Source organism: Phalacrocorax carbo, chromosome 8, assembly GCF_963921805.1.
Source record: "Phalacrocorax carbo chromosome 8, bPhaCar2.1, whole genome shotgun sequence".
NCBI lineage: Eukaryota > Metazoa > Chordata > Aves > Suliformes > Phalacrocoracidae > Phalacrocorax > Phalacrocorax carbo.
The window spans coordinates 2687881-2705828 of record NC_087520.1 but is presented as its reverse complement, the minus strand read 5'-3'; the positions used below and the strand labels follow the sequence as shown (position 1 = coordinate 2705828).

At 43.0% G+C, this 17948-nt stretch overlaps 1 protein-coding gene across 7 annotated transcripts in view; it reads right to left on the bottom strand.

The window, feature by feature from the left end:
• The window catches only part of RAPGEF6 (Rap guanine nucleotide exchange factor 6), a 141608-nt gene that overhangs the window by 105097 nt on the left and 18563 nt on the right, over positions 1 to 17948 (bottom strand). For all 7 annotated transcript variants that reach the window (XM_064458296.1, XM_064458295.1, XM_064458297.1 and 4 more), the window contains exons 3-5: positions 9864 to 9934; positions 9202 to 9258; positions 7801 to 7884 (exon numbers count right to left, since the gene is read on the bottom strand). In XM_064458296.1, coding sequence (XP_064314366.1) covers positions 7801 to 7884; positions 9202 to 9258; positions 9864 to 9934 — 212 coding nt within the window. The remainder of the gene's footprint in view (positions 1 to 7800; positions 7885 to 9201; positions 9259 to 9863; positions 9935 to 17948) is intronic.

The following is a 17948-nucleotide window of genomic DNA, read 5'->3' as shown; positions in this document are numbered from 1 at the left end:
TCACGGGAATAACTCATTTTTCTGGCCATCTGCATGGAGGTCTTAATTTCTCTAGATTTTTCTCAGATCAACCATCACCTAAAAAAACTGGGCCACTGGGGCGTCTCTGGGCCCCCCTCCCGGAGCGCACAGAGGGACGGCCAGCACGGGCCGGCCGGAGCCCTTGCAGCAGTTTGCGGCGTTTCCCACGGCCAAGCAGCCCCAGATGCGCTCTGTTTGCGAAAGAGTAAGGAGATGGGGAAAAAACGTTATGTTACGTGAGCGCAGACCAAATGTTTCAGCAAATGCAGGTGGCGGGGTTTTCAAGACACTACGTGGTGTGCAAGTCCTGAGCGTTTCAAAGTAACTTAACTATAAAGATATTCAAACACATAACTTCAGCAGAAAATGGTTGAAAGGAAACCTGAAACCACAAGATACACAGCTGAATGCAAAATACCAATTTCAATTAATGCTCAGTCATCAAAAACCACTTTTGCATTAGCGCTCGACACCACCACCAACATTCAGCAGGTTTATCTCTTAAGCTTGCTGGAAGTTTTAATTGGGAATGACTTTGGAGGGTGCATAACATGCTACACGAATTGCAGGCTGCAAGCTCAAGATGTCTATCCTCATTACTTCATTCCCTGACCATGATGATGCCTTGAGGCAGCCTGTATCTGACCTACCACTTTCTGTGAAGCTCTGCAGCTATTCCAGGCTATGTGACTACATAGTCTTAATAATTTTGTAGTTTAGATATAAAAAACCACACATTATCCTTCGTGTCCAATTTCACATCTCTTGGACTTTTAGTTTAGCCAATAAATGCCTATTTCTGTGGGGCGATCAGCATCCCTCACGCTCTCTAAAACCTCTGTAGGGCAGCTGTTGTAAGAAATGATGAACAGACCAAAAGGAATTTACTGGGGAAGAGCTAACTGTGGACAAGGTTATTTGGTCACTTCATTGTGGCAGATCTGAATACAGTCTTTCTTCATTATGTACTCTTTTGGCTTTCTTAGAAGATTGTTCCCTCTCAAAAAGGATGCACCATGTCCTCTTAGTTTGCAAGACCTTCCCAAGCCCTCACTCAACAACAGCACGTCGACGACGAGGAACTGCACTCTGGGAGCCCAGGACACGCTGCCTCTTATCACACACGCTCCCTTCTTCCTCAGAGTACTTTCGTCGCAGCACGAGCGCTGCCAGAAGAATTTCAATACAAACAACCATATCTGAATTCATTAGCTTTACAAAATTCATTTATTGGTAGCATTCCCATTGTATTACAGTGCCAGTTTACTTAGTGGCTGTCAGGCAATGCTACAAGTTACAGCCGACGCTTGCAGAAACACCCTGGGAAAAGAGCACCTCACCTACAGCCCAGACGCACTGAATAACCACTGCTTTTTATCCAGTGGCAAGAATAAAATCTATCTGGTCTTGATAAGCACAGGGACACAAGCTCGAAGCTGTCGTCTTGACAGCAGAAAACCAGCCTGCAACAGTTAGTTGCAAAGAGCTTTGAAGTCTGAAGCAAACACATTGACCGAGTACCATCCTAAAACCTCTGCAACTTCTACAGTCACGCAAACAGTAAGAGATTTACATTATAATTGTTTCAACGAGCACCACAATTCAGAGCCTTCCTGGCGACTGCGAGTTTACCAGAAATTCTATTTGCCGCATGCCAGCAGCGACCGGCACACGGATGTATCTAGACCCTGGCAGCCGACGGAGGAAACGCCGCACGCCACACTACGGCCATCGGGACTCAAATGGCAGAGAGCGGGATGGGATGGAGGCGAGGAAGAAGAGGAAGAACAGAGGCTAAGGGGCACTGGGACACAGCTCGGATACAGCAGGTACGCTCTAAGTGGAAAGCGGTATTTAAGAAAGTTAAAGCTGGGAGGATCAGTGGAAAGAAAATGCCAGTCTACCTTGTACTGGCAGGAGCTGGGAATGCGGGAGCTGAGCCGCTCATTTACTCTTCCAGTGAATGGCACAAATTCACGAGAGTTTGAAGAAACAGTGCTACAGGTTTTCAAAGTAAAATTTATCTGGTTTTAGATGATGCATTCGAGGTATAAATATATTTGAAAACAAAGTTACATACATCAAAATCTAAAGATTTCTAAAATACAAGAAATTTAAGTTGTGCAAATTGCAAGCCTTTAATCCTGCATTCTTATTTACCAACGCTGTCGCTCCTGTAAGAGCACAGAATCTTCTGTGCTTCTGGTACTTCACAGAGAATAGATTGGAACACCATTAACAGTCACAGAAAGTTTCAAAATATATTAAAACATTATTAATCATAAATATTAACTAAAAACAAAACAAGCTAAACTAATTTCAACCCAAGGCACCGTTCATAATGCAGAACTGGAGTTTCTCTTTCAGTATGACAATTTTTCTTGATCCAAGCGTTTGTGTCTTCCCCTTTTACTCAGCAAGAGAAAGAAAAATGGCTTGTTGAGTCATGGACACGTCTACAACTCTTGTGAAAATATGACCATGAGCCCATTTTGTGTTTTTAGCCAGGAAACACACTACCTGAAGAGGACAATGATTCCAGTTTTCTCCACTTGTGAGATTTTGGAAGGGCTGTTCATGAATTTCTTGGAAGGGCTCAGAAAGAGAAGTGTTGGTTTTAAAAAAGACTACATCTTGAATGTTTCAAGACTTTGTGTTTTTCCCTTCGAGGTTCAATTCTCACAGCTGTAGGAGGCTGTCATCCACGTAATTGGCTTCAAAAGTTCCTCCAGACCCTTGATGTATTTCCTATGGCTAATCTTGCTGTGAGTAATCTCCTTCAAATATCCTGTTCACATGAATTATCTTGATTAACAAGCGAGGTTAACACAGAAACTCTAAGTTGCTGACATGATTTTCCTTCCACAAAATCCGTCAATCCCGTTCTTTTGTTCCAGCCATCGCTTTCATGTCAGATGCAAATTCTTTCCCTACTCTGCCACATCTATTGACAAACCCATTCCCCAGGCAATAGGGTAATCAAGGTTATGCCATCTTTGTATCCAATATTACTGACTGACCTGCTTCTTCCCTTAAAAAAAAAATCTTACAGGGCTTTTCTCATTGTGATCATCAGTGTCAGAACATTGACTAGATTTACCGTACCTGGATGCAAGTTTTACTCCTCCAATTTTTAAGCCACTTTCTGAAGTACAGCTTGTATGCAAATTCATCCAAGTTGAACAAAAAGCCCTTCTCAAGCAGAGTGAGCCACCGCTTACACCATTACTCATTCGAATACTTACAGAAAGTCAGTAAAGCAGTGACTGCCCACCTTCTTATGCTTCTGTGGGGCTATGCCTCTTTCAGGTTTGAATCTACAGAATGTTTTATTTCAAAAAAATCCACAGAAAAAAATTAAGGTTTCCCTGAAGCTCTGTTGACTCTGAAATTACCCAATGGTAGACAGTGGATGAAACAAGGCATGCAAAAGGAAGAGAGCTTAACCAACATCTTAAGCAGGCTAAGCTTATAGCTGTCTACTAAAGTATCCTGCTATCTGCCAAGGGAATCACGGGGCAGATGACAGAAAAAGGACAAGTATTGTTAGCAGTAAATAATCATCAACTTCCAGTCTTACTTTATGGAGACTGAAAGTATCTCACTAACAATCAACTCATAGTTATTAAACAAAAGTTGCTAGGTGGTTAGCTTATAATACAATCCTGAATATGAAGGATTGCCAAATGTAATACATTAAAACCCAAACTTACAAGGAAAGGGGGCCTTAAAACCCCCTATTGCCCAGGAAACCAGCTTCCTCTAACTGAAAAACACTGATCACAGAATCCCAGACTGGTGGGGGTTGGAAGGGACCTCTGGAGCTCACCCCGTCCCACCCCTGCTGGAGCAGGCACCCCCAGAGCAGGGGCACAGGGCCGCGTCCAGGCAGGGGGTGAATGTCTCCAGGGAAGGGACCCCACAGCCTCCCTGGGCAGCCTGTGCCCCTGCTCTGGCACCCGCACAGCAAAGGGGTTTGTCCTCATGTTCAGGGGGAACTTCCCGTGTTCCAGCTTGTGCCCGTGGCCCCTTGGCCTGGCGTTGGGCACCACTGAAAAGAGCCCGGCCCATCCCCCTGACACCCACCCTTCAGATATTTATAGGCATTGATGAGATCCCCCCTCAGCCTTCTCTTCTCCAGGCTGAACAGACCCAGGTCTCTCAGCCTTTCCTCACAAGGGAGATGCTCCAGCCCCTGATCACCTTGGCAGCTCTCCACTGGACTGGCTTCTCACATTTTATGAAATACAGTTCCAGTATTCCCAGCAAAAGAACCCTAAAAAGTACATACATTTTTTAAATATGAAGTGTTTGTCAAATGCTCCAATATAAAATTGAAATTACCATGTCAACATTACAAAGGGATAACTGGGGAGTGGGGGGGGTGTTACAAGGGATACACAAGGATTGAGTTTCAAACTGGAATCCACTTGCTATTATCTGTTTTACAGAATGCCGCTGTCTACCCAGTTCTTCCAGAACGACTATTATTCAAACCTGGCTCTTGACCTTTTCAAAGCACTAGGAGGTCTCCAGATTAAAGCCTAAATTCTCATCCTTGGTAGTAATGGCCTTTCTCACATTAAGGCTTCTATTTTGGTCCTCATCCATTTTCCCCCAGGACATCTCAAAGCCATCATCAGTCTCCTGCATCATTTTTGTGCAGATGACACCTGTCTCTAACCCCGCTCACCTCTGCTTATGTGTTGACACATTTATACCTTATCCAGCAAATCAAACAGCTAGGCTTTATCTGATGGCGTCCCTGAGCAGCAGTAAGCCTACCAAAAACCTAACCGGCTGGAATGATGCCTCCGTTTCCTTCAGCAATCTCACAACACTTCAGGTGTGGTTTTCTTTTAATTCCCTACACTTGCCCACCATTTTCCTGTTGTAGAAATACAAAAAGCACAGATAAATAGGTATCCCGAGCAATGTATTCTTCCATAAAGTTTATTTCACTAATAACTTACAGGAATAGGAAAATATGCTCATTAGGCACAGAGAGCATGGCATCAAGTTCTTCATCACACAAAGATGAATTCTTTGCATGGTCAGATGTCCTTCATATCCTCTTTTAACCTCATACGATTTTTTTCTTACTATAGTAAATAATATTGCCAAAGGTGGTCAGGCATTATTTTCTAAAAATCAAAGCCCAGAGCACTACCAAACTCCAGCAAGACATTTTAAAAACACCAAAAAAAACCTCCACAAAACACCACATCAATTCAGGTAATTATTTTTACTACATTATCATCGTTGAATAGAAAATTTTCAAAAATAAAACCCCTGTACTTCAAAGATGATTTACACCTAATGGTACTGTGGGTCATGTCTACCGTTACAGCTCAAGCTAAAGTTAAAAACCATAAACGAACAACTTATTTTTGTCTCCTATCAAAAAGCAGAGCTCTGGAATACCTGAGGCAATGGGAATGAAGGCAATGTCGTGTTTCCTTACAGACATGTATTTAAGCCTCCTTTCAGAATGACTCACAGAATCAGGAACTTGGTTGGGGACAAGGAATAATGCATAACATTAAATATTACTTTAAATGCAATTAAAGTGGTGCTAATTACAATTAGAAAATACTACTACTAAATTATCCGAGGCACTGTTCCATATGAAAATAATCTGTGAACGACTGGCGACTGTGCAGCTCCCTTAACTAGAAATGTTTCATGAGGTATTCAGACCAGGAAAAGTAACTTAAGTTTATCCCACTGTTAGAGGGCACTTTAGAAAAAGTAAATTAAAGAATCTCAAGAAAGCATTATATTTTAAATTAGAAACCGAGGCTGGACAACGCGTGTGTTTAATCTGAATGAAACAGAAAGCAAACTGTGTTCTTCCTCCCCGTTCCCGTGTCCCAGCGGCAACTCTCCTTCCCCACCCACACGTGGCCCCAGAGTCCCAGGGGAGAGGAGGAGTTTGCAGGCTGCCCCAGAGTCAAAAGCACTGGGGGAAGAAAAAAGAGGTTCAAAGATTTTCAGCATCCTTTTGCCTTCCTTAACTCCTTAACTAATTAACAATTATAATTTATCTAATTGCACGTGTGCACGTTTCTCCTCCAAACCTTTAGCGCATCAGAGCTCCTCTGGCATCTCAATTCTTCACTACTTTCCCCCAGTGCGATGAAGACGTGGACAGGGAACAACCTGGCGACCCAGCAGAGGAGTGTGTTCTCTTCCTTTTCGGGTGATCTCACTACGTCAGAGAACAACACACCCCAGGAACCACACCACGGATTCTGTAACCTGCCAGCAGTTTCATCTAACAGAACTCCGGGACCCTTTCACCATCTAGTAGCTATTTTTCTTCATGATCCATAATAAAACTGGCTGTAAACTTGTGAACTAGAAACAATCTGGTTTGCCTTTTTTTTAAAGAAAAAAAAAAAAACAAAAACAGCACAAAAAACCTTAAGTGACTTATTCCTCAAGTTTAGCAAAACAATTTCATCTAGATTTTATGCAAATATCAACTTGCCATGTCCTCTCTTCTGGCACTGTTGAATTTCAATCACTCAAGGAGCATTAGAAGTTTAACAGCCAGCCTATAGCTTAGCTAACCACGAACAGGGTTGGAAAATTCAGTCCTATATGTTCTTACTAGTACTTACCATGAAATTCTAGTATACAGAAATGTATTTGAGCTAGAGTTGACATTTTTAATTCTACCAACTCATGGTCAACTCACACCGAGTAAAGCGGCACTGATTAACCCGAGTTTTATGAACACCTCGATATAGGTGCATTTGCAAAGAGAGACATTTACATTAAGTTGGTATCCACTCCTTATTAACCCCACCGCGCTGTGTTACGGCAAGGGAAGGAGTCTTACTCCAGGCCAGCAGCGACAGCGCACCGCAGGAGTGGGAGAGGAGACTGCGCCGGCGAGCACAAAGGCAGCAGCCGCTGCAGGGGAGAGCCAGAGCCCCCCTGCCCGCGGGAGACAGAACCACCAAGCAGGGGAAAGCCTTTATTTCATCTGATGAGGGGCAGCAGCACTTTTGTTAACCTCACCAAAACCTATCCAAACTGGGTACCAAGGCAGGTGTACATTTGGGGTTTGGTTTTGTTCTGTTTTCTTAAAACCACTGCTGCCTAGCCTAAAAGTGCAACTGGAATACAAATAAGTAACAAGCAGCTTCAAGACAGTGAAGTCAAATTTCTGAGTGACGTACAAGGTCAGAGTATTACAGCGCAGCCAGGTCCAACTCAAGTCAAACAGAACGCCCTGCTGAAAGCATGTCACGATGTTCACTGTGCTCCGACTACGAGATGCAGTCGGACTCCTCTCATACGCTCTCTGAAATTGATGCTGCTGGGCTCGATTCTCTTGCTTCGCATAAAAATCATATATGCCATATTAAAGACAGCCTCCAACCAAATGGTAGAAGCTGTGTGATCTACAGTCAGTTTTTTGGGACAGGGAACTCCACACAAAACGGTTACACAACAGGAATTATTCAAAGGGCCCTCAGGTTCACAAGCCAACTATAAATTCTCTTATAGAGTTAAAAATCCAGCCAAATGAGATTTAAAAATTATCAAATGCAGTATTTCACAGAAATTTCAACACATAGGAGAAGTGAAAGGAAATTTAAGCAAAATTAGCAGAACATTTCTTCCACTATCCAACTTCAGAACAACAAAATAATGAAATTATTTTGAAATTGGGAAAAATTTACAGTAACATCAACATATAAGAAAGCATTTATTTAAAAAAAAATCTTGCCTTACCTTAAATAACACAACAACAACTTTACCTACCTGCAAGGTGGTAAAAACATGGAATCCTTCATGAGCACAGATCCAGAAAGCAGTATATACCAGCATCTTGCAATTGTTTCTGAGCTGTAAGAAAAGAAAAAACATCTATATCCACTTTCTTCTTTCAGCAACTCAAAATTATACTACCCAAAATGCTACTGTAGTAAAATAATGATCTACCACCCTACCAATTTGATATGTGGGCAGGAAACCTGAGCATGCTATCAAGAATTAACTTTTTTTTAAAAAGTCTACATGCAGAATGTATCTTGTACCTTACAATATCACTTTTAATTCAACTTCAAAATGTCTTTTGTTAATATGATATGATTAATTTTCAGTAAAAACACCTCATTCCAATGAAAGTGTACATAAAACTACAAATACAGGAAGGTTTTTAGGCCGTGCTAAAGTTGATTAGCATTTCAACACAGACAGTAATATTACACGGACCTGTCAAGCCTTACAGATAAAAACGAGACTCAAACATTAGAGTCCTGCTTTGCATTCCTCCGCCTCTGCGCCTGCACCACATCAACACGCGGCGGCGTCTCCCATCGCGCCCCCGCCCCCCAGACAGACCAACAGGGGATGCGCCAACCCACAGCCCGTAGGTCTGCACGGCAGTTACCCTGTTTTACTGCAGTAGGCTTTGCCTCTTCCTAGAGCGCTGCAGTGACACCTCCCAGCTGCAGCCTAACACCCCTTCCCCTTCCAGCACGGACATCAACCTGGTACTGGGACAGGTTCGAGGCGCGCACACCCACCACGCGAACTCACCGGTGGCACCTCACTGATTTAGACTCACGTGTACTAGAAGGTGTGCCTAGTATTAGCTGTGAGAGGATAAACACACCATAACCAATGCTAAATTATGAGGAGGAAAAAAAAAGTATATTTCCCTCCCAGCAGGAGCCTAAAAAAAAAAGCCTAAAAAAGCAGGAACTCTATGTTAAAATACTAATTGTGGTAATTTAAAAGAAAAGAGAGCGTTTGAGCTCCATCCCTCCTCAGAACACTCCTACAAAGCAGTGAGGCTCCTGCCAGTGCAGCCAGTGCCAGCTCCAGGGGAAGAGTGCCACCTACCGAGGCGTCACCACGGCTCCCACGAACCGCTGAGGTGACACTACCTGCTTTTCGAGTGATCTTGCGTGTGCACAGACACACCTCTGCTGTCCGTGGGAGCCGTGCTGGTAATTCACGGGCACCTCACAAACGTCAACACTGTGCTACTGTCACAGCCACCTCCTGTCAACACTTTTAACCAGCCTGGCCAAGCTTAGATGTCGTAAAGCCTTCTATTTACAATGCCTGCCACAGCAAGCGATATATTACGACATGCGAAACAGTGGTTTTGTTTACACTTCTGCTGAAGAAGTCCAAGAAGTGATATGTACTTACCAAAAGAGAACTTGGTTGCCCTTGTACCTCTCATAACGGGCACTTGATGACATTATTCTGAGGGAGGAAGAGAAGTTTAATTTCAATTTAATCCCCAAAGATCATAAGCCATTAATCACCACATTTCAGTAGAATTGCTCTAAGGCTTTAAGACCTCAAATTCAACTCTTTTTTTGTTCTAAACAAAGGATGTGCTTAACCATAAAATTCCAGTTATTACGGTGTTCTTCATTATCCAAACAGATAATATACAGCATGTTCTCTAAGTGTTTAAATCCCTCCCACACACTGGAATTACCCATAGCAACAGAACTGAAGGAACTAAAATACTTCCAACGCGCTTTTTGTGCCTTCCATTTTATGTATTCTGAGATCATCCGAATGTCTGAAGCATTAAAAAGCTTTTGTAATCTCAAATTAACACAGGGCATTGTCTACACAGTCCTTTGTAGAGAAATAGGAGTAAGCTCTGCCTTCATTCTTAGCAGAGCTAATTAGTTGAGATTCCATGCCGCGTTATTGCGGTGACTTAACTCGGCAATGGACTTGGCCAACGCTCTGCCACCTAAGCGCAGGCAGACAAAAGCTTTGCTCATCTCCACAAAAATAGTCATAAATACCAGTTGTGCTAAGCAACGCTAACTAGCTCCGAAGTACTTTACCTTAGCTGGTGTTCCCTGAAATGTGAGAGTATGTCCAGTCCATGAAGGAAAGAATAGATAGTATTTAAGTCCTAAAAAGAAAAAGAAAGAGAAAAACCAGACATGAGCAACTTGATTCACAGCATCGCATCACTTCAGCATTACCTTCCCAGAGTCTGCAATAAGTTACCCAGACTTACAAGGCGTAATTCTAGAGACAAAGCCCAAATTAGCAGATGGTCAGGACACAGGCAGAACCTTGCCCACACTTAAGCTGTGGAAGTGAAGAGAGTGGAGTCCAACTGATGCATAAACACTTACCTGAAAAAGATCTATTAGACACATCTCTGAAAGTATTATTTACATAAATGGATACAGCAAAAGGCAGCTTGTGGAATAAGCCAAATAGGACTGTCCTAGTCATCCAAGGTCAAAATTTGTTGAAACCTTGTAATGCCTCTTCCAAGAGGGAATTTTGCAAAATTAGTTTGTTAAGAGTGAAGAATCCTAGTGAAAACCTAAACAAGGTAGTCGAGCCACTATATATGGTGCAGAGAACCACAGTAAAAGTGTTATGTTTAGAGTGAAAAAGTTCTTTCACATCCACCTCAGATCTAGCTGGCAGCCCTACTGCACACTCCAACCTACTGCCTCTCTAACTCAGTCCAGTCCTTGACTGGAGGGGAACATTAGAACTTAGTCCAAAACACTCTTTGGCAAAGATGAAGACAATGAAGTTTTAGATTCATCCCCCACCTCCTGCTATCAAGACTCATCAGCATCACATTAGCAACCGCAGAAGCAAACAACTTTTTTGATGCAACAATATTAGAACATGATTATTATTTCACTTCAAAAATTGGACTTTACATGGAAGCTGTAATTAGGAAATACAGCTGTTTAAACTTCTCACTACACAGAATCCTCTTCAGTCACAAAAATATCTGTGCTGATGGTGCAGACCACATGCTGGGGAAAAGCTCACTAGGGCTATTCATCATTTAATTTACTATCCTGAACAGGTGGGCTGATAGCATTGAGTACACGCACAACAAAATCATTATCTACCACACAGTCTCTCCAGCTTGGCCTTGGAAACTGTGTTCTGAATTTTCAAGTGTTGCATTTATTCAGTGTTGACAAAAGATGAATCAATATGAAAGCCAGCCTGAGAGTTTACAATGGATTTACTCTAGAAAAGTTCTTTGGCTTAATAGTCCATGTTTAGAAATAACGGATATAGACTTGTATCAAAGGAAAGGTCATACGTAATTGCAGGCCATGTAAAACCAATAAAACTGATTCTTTTTTTTTTAATGTTATTTAAAAAATCCATGAAAATTAAACAGAAGGCCTGAATGCTTATTTATAAAGCACCCATTTCACACAGTCCAATCTCATTTTAATCCTCTGGCTCTGAATTGCCACAAACTTGACATTCTCAGTGAAACACCCAAGAGCACTCGCTACGAATCAGGCTCCAAACACCCCGCTTGCTTGGGGTGATCAAGGTCAAACACCAAAGCATGCAAGAGATGGCTCCCTGGCAGCCAAAGCGTCGCTCGAGGTATCGCACCGGCTGTTCCTGAGCTCTCCTCCTTTCTGAGCAGGGAACTGCCTCGACTTCACCCCCAGAAAACGTTAGGCACAGGAACGCGGCAACAACATCCCACAACCATATAGTGTCTCAGCAGTTAATAGTTTCTTGGTAGTTACTGAATTTACAGAACAACTGAAATAAAACCCCTCTTCCTCCTCCACCTGGAGGTCACCTCTCCCAGCCCAAAAGAGCGCTTGGGCAGGCAGGTAAAGCACGGGTGAGTAGTGGATGCTCTTGACTCCTATTGAAGCCATGCTATCAGGTACCCTGGGGGAAGTCAGTATTTGGTGTTACAATTAAAGCTAAAATCTTTCAGTCTTCATACCTCATTGTGTCTATATATGCTTTCCTACATTTTTCAATATTTTTTCTCATAATTGAGACTAAGATGTAACAGAGTATCTTCAAAATACGTTTTAGAGTAGCAGTTCTACTGTCACGAGTGACAGAAAATTGTAAGCAGAACAAAAGCCTATGGTCATGTTTAATCACAAAGCTTTTAAGTTGTACGTATGAAAAATGACCACATCCTTACTTGAGAATTATCCTCTACAACTCCAGAGCGCACAGCCCCTTAGCAGGTTAACTCAGCGTGGGCCGTCTCCCACGCTCCACCTGCAGCCAGATTGACCAAACAGGACTCCTGCACCGACCCGCCGTGCTTATTTAGGAGCTCAATGAATAAGCAGTTGGTAAACTAAAGAGGTAAACATTTGATTAAAAGAATTCACTCCCGGAAAGCCTCCCTCAGCTCAGAGTTCGGCTGTTGAGATGCACGGCAGCAGAGAGAACGGCTGAGGCAGGGCACAGCGCAGGGAAGGCAAAGCTTCCCGTTCCCCCGTCGCAGCAGAAGGCGTTTCACTTAAAGCCGGACAGTATTACTGCTTTAACGCTGATAAATGAAATAAGAATCACCGTATTGGTCACTGCCCAGACGGGGGACTTTTCAACAAGCTATACGTATCAGCTACCCGTGCATCGGCTCCTACAGGCGTTTTTAAATCTGTAACACTCACCCTAAAAATAGCTGACTTTTAAAGCAATCACCTCTCCCAGTTAAGCAGAGAGGGTGATTTTTTCAGGTGCTGCCAAGCACAAGAGCTAACGCAGAGATCATGTCTCCCGGGAAGGCCTGCGGGCTGCCTTTTTCCTCCGGTGCCCCGATTCAATGGATTTTACATGTCTTGTTGAAATAATGCTTTTTCTTTGTTGTTTAAATAGTTTATTTAAAGGCAGCTAGGTGAAATTCCTCCTCTCCCTCACGTGATACTCCAAAGTCTACCAAGGAGGTTATGTGCAGCTGATCCAGCCGGGCTTTTCCTGATAACATGAAAATTTCTTATCTGTCGTAATTTGCAAAGTTTTCTCCATCACTCCCATCTCATTTAAGTATAAGTGCTTAAAATAACACTAGAATTATATTTGAAAGACTACATTTAGGGCTTGTTTTGTATTTTTTTGCAGGCGAGGACCATGGTATTAATCCCACCGCAGCTGGAGGCGGTGGGCGGGCGGTGACCGGCGGATGCTGTGGCCACCTCGTGGAGAGACCCTGCCAGCCCAGCTCCCCCGCGCACCCAAAGCATCCTCCATCAGAGACGAAAAGCCTTCACTTCTCTAGCGCGAGGTTTATAAAACCGAAAACAGGATTAGAAGGTGTTATTTTTAAAAGCAGATTTCTGTTGCTGCACCGGTTATAAACAGACAAATACAAAGTACAAAGGGCAGAGATTATTTCTACCGTGAAAAGAAAGGGCTATAAAAGGATGATGCCAAAGGGCAGCAACCAGCGCTACAACAGCAGTACACTAAGTATTTGCTCAAAAGTTACAGACCTTTTCCATACCCTTCCCTAAAACCCCTTTACATACTTCTTCCTGCCAAAACCCAACTGAAACATGATTATTGGTGAAAAATAATTTCTCCATGTGCTCTAAACTAGGGAGCAAGGCCAAAATTATTTTATTTTGTAATGTTTATCTTCAGAGCTTTTCATCAGCTGATTATAATAGCTGACATTACAGCACAGTATCTACCTTCAAACAGTACAGCCACATATATTTTTCAATCTTAGATGAAGAACTACTTTGCCTAGAAGAAATTAACTCACATTTTCTATCCAACTAGCAAAAAACACAGCTCTGGTGAGCCAAGGGAAGGAGGGGAACCAGGCAAAGAGCGGAGGGAAGCAGGCAGGAGTTGTTAATCATGCTAGGAAGGAGGTTTTCGAAACTACAGAGCGCCAAAACATGAACACTGACTACAGTGATCCTGCACAAAGCTGCCCGGGATGGCTTATTTTCTTAGCCTCCAGCTCTCACAGCACCAAGTTCACAAGCAGAAGTCTTCTCAGCTGCCACCTCTGCTTAAAAAGGAGAGGACATATCTGTTTCTTCATATTCTTCCCATGGAATAACGCGCTGTATACCGAGGCATGCGTTTAAGCAGAAGGGCAGAAATCAAGGGATTGCTCTGCGGATGGCACCGTTATCGCCAACCCGGCCGCAAGGGAGCCGCAGCAGCACCGGTCCACCGGCAGCCCTCAGCTCCATTCAGCAGCAGATTTTATCACCCCCGACACACACCTTCCAACAAAAATCTTAACCAGCTGCTAAAGGCAGCATAAAAATAGGAGATTTTAATAACAATGTTATATAAATCAGCTTTCTTTTATAAGAACATCCTCATCCCAATGTACTATGAAGTGAGCCGCTTCAATAACTAGACCAATTCTCATTTTCCCTGCCAGATGCTAACTCAGGTAGTTACCACAAGATGCCACAATTGTAGAATAAGGGGAAACTAAAGAAGCACCAGTAGCATCAACTGAAAACTCATCACATGAAAGCAAACCAGGTAACTACTACCATCACCCATTTACCCCAAAACACTTACTTGGAAGTAATTTGCTACTTGTTTTTACAAGGATGGTGAAACATTAAATCTCCGAGTTCCTAAGATGTAATTTCTAAAAATAAAGAAATAAAGCCAGCCAAACAGTTCACCATGAGAATATAATCAAACCTCAAAACTGCTGAGGAAGCAGTGATCATCCTTAGTTTCATTGTCAGCACCTTTTTTAAAACACGACCAAGACCTGGATGCTTCCAAAGGAGCACAGCAGTGCGGAAGCGGCAAGCGCTGCCAGAAGCGATCCTCTCCCCTACGGCCACCTCTCCTTCAGCAGCACGCCGAGCAAAACAACAGCCTGCGTACCCTTGTGTTAATCCAGGTAACTTGTGGAAGCACAGATTACTAGTTTCCTAAGGCTAAAGTGATTTACGGAGCCACCTTTGAAGTTTGAGTTAACTTTCAACAATTTCCACCATCAAGATGGGGTTTATCCCTGCCTCTCTGTCACCTGAGCTGATAAGCAAAGCTTCTGAGTTTCTTTCATTTCCTTCTGCTTCACTCTTTTCTCTACCCATCTTTTTGCCTTTAATCCAGGAAGCTACTTTACAAAGCTTGGAATTAAGGATTCAACAGAACAACGGGGGTCTCGAGTATGGAGTTCTGAACACAAAGTTTTCCAACCAACAACAGCAAATCCAGCCAGTACAGCTGTAATTCACATGTAAAGCTGCAATAAGGTCCAAGACAAATTCCCCTGCAGTGTTAAAAGTGGGGAAAAAACAGTGTGATGCTCTGGCATGTGGATTAAATGATTGCATCAAGAGCAACTTTGCTCTTGGTAAACACAAAATGAAGACCTAATGCTTTACTTGACATGACTCCAGCCAGGTGTTCGAGCAACACAGGATTATTTTAGGACACTAAGCAGGAAATCTCTCCTATTTCTAAGGAAAAGGGTAAATTGTTCTGAAATAACCTCATCGTTGCAAATTCTGATAAATCTCAAAGAGCTGCAGTGGAGCCGGGACTCAATCCAGTAGACTCCTTCCAGCTCCAGGATCTCGATGGGCTTGGACTTCATAAATGCCCATAGATCCACACTGAACAGTAAGTGAGGGGTCTCAAAGAACACAGACTAGCAGGTATTACACTGGCAGTCCAGGGCTTTGCACAGGGAACAAGAAAAGAGCAGAAACTTGCACAGCGGTACCAGCACTTCAAAGACACTCATAAGAAACAGCTGTGTCAGCAAGTTCCAGACAGATTGCTCTCACATGCAAACCTGTCCCAAAGAGCTGCGCAAAACCTGTCTCTCAATTCCACCCCAAACACATTAAATTCCTGCTGCAAGAACATACGCTTGGCTCACTCGAGGCTCCCCACACCCAACCCACGTGGGCTGCCAAGCCACCCAGGATTCCCCGGTTCGCACACAAGAACCGGCTTCTTACGGAAGCACGCAGGATAGCCGACGGGATTCTGCAATCATGCTTTTTCCAAGGTAAGAGAAGACAGCTGCCAGGATGCGTATTTTATGTGCTTCAGAGCTAACAAAACTGCTAATATCTTCTAAAGATCTGTTACAGATTCAGCTGTATTACAGATAATATACTTGAGAAGAAACAGACACACATTTCTGCCTTTGAAGCAACAGTTAAGCCATATGGTTACAACTTCCCAAGCTCCACTGACGTTCAGAAAGACCAACCATCAGGTGCAAAATCTTCCAGGGAAGGATGCTGCGTGGTTGAAAGCTGTCACAGCCTCCCTGTTTATTTGTTACAGAGAGCTGCTTCCTTCTCTTCAGTCCTCTGACCAGAAAGCACCAAGCAGGAAACAAGGCTGGAAACAAACTTCAGCAAAATCAAGCACTCACTTGGTATCAGGACAAAGATTTTAACACGCTCTTGAACAGTGGCTGAATTTCTCTGTATTAAATTTGTTATTTCAAGTACCTAGATTTCAGTACAGCAAACAGTAGTTCTTGGAGCACGGAGAGTAGGTTGTGTAAGCTGTAAATAGGCAGCTTTCCTCCAGCCCGCTGCCATTTACTTGCTTCACGGTGATTCAGCAGGCTCCTAATACAGATTGAATGCATCTTTTATTAGGAATCCTGTCAGGCTCGATGAAGACTTTGTCACCCTTAGGGGGGGTGTAGCTGAAGAGAGGAAATGTTACTCAGCACCGTTTAGTTTTCATTGCTTCCCTTCCTGTTACTTCATCGAAGGCTGGAATCCACGCTGGTTCCTTTATGCCCTGTTTAAGGCCAATTGTAAAAATAGTACTCCCAAATTCTTTCCTGATAACGTAATACCAGAAATAAAAATACAGAAACATGCTTCAGCTCTCTGATCCACGCTGCGCATATTCAGCTATCCATACAGCAAATTCACCAGCCTCAGCAATGCTGGTTCAAGGAGCCCAACCTACGCACCCCGACCAGATGGATGCACACCTGAAGTTTGCGGGACGAGCAGACGACGATGTTTAAATGTGCGTAGCAGAGAACACAGTCCCTTGACTAAAAGGAAGCTGACGAGATGAACCAGAAAGCAACTCCTCCACCTTAATAATTTACACTCTCCGTTCAGTGGCATAAACATTTGACTTCAAGTTCAAGCGGCTCAGGACTCACCACTTAGAGTAATGATTCCCTTTCAAACGTCCTCCTATTTAGCTGGGGGCCATTTAAAATTAAAAAAAAAAAAAGAGAAAAGATCAACATACAAGCACTGAGGCACTACTAGGGAGGAGAATGGATCGATTAGTCAGATGAATGAAAATGTTCTCAAAAAACTTAAATTATGTCATTCTCTGGCAGGTATTTTGTTAAAGTAGTACTCGTAAGGAATGAAGCATCACCGTGCCGTGTGAGAAATGCCACCAATGCAAAAAGCCAAATTAAAAGCCCTCCTCATAAAACACACTAGCTGCAAACTCCCACATGATCTTAAATCACTGCCTGAGACTGCACCAAATAACATTTGTATAAAATAAACTGGTTCAGCTGCTTCAGAGCCATATTCTATTATTCAGAAAAAATACCATATATTCCATAAAGAAGTTCCCCATCTATGGTAACAGGTGACTGTTTTCTGGCCTCAATTACCAGACTACTCACTACAGGCATTTTGAGCCATGCTGGGTGCTCCTAGGACCTTGCTAAAGTCATTTATTATGATTTTATAACACAGGATTGCTACACTTGATCCACTGAACAGCTTCAAATGACCAAGAGCTTAGTTTGTTAGAACTCTAGTCTTTCATACGTCCACGACCCCCTGGTGCACAGGGCCATCAGGCAGCCGGGGACCGTACTATGACCATGACAAGACTCCTGCCTAAACTCTAACTTTACGTTTACTCATACGGACGACAGATACCAGTTTTTCCAAATTAAGAAATGTCAGTCTCATTATTATAGTGTCTTTATACAGGAGAAAAGACATTAAGGGGGACTTCATTTCACTCTTTTGTAAATCCAGGAAGCAATTACGATTTACACCATCCGTTAATAACAGTATACCCACAAACAGACAGCTAAAATCTGGGTTTTGGTTTTGCAGGCTGTCAGAAGTAACATTTGCACACTTTGATTTTTATCCTTTTTTTTTTTCCCCTCTGCAGAAGTAGCAAGTCTCTCAATGAAGCTA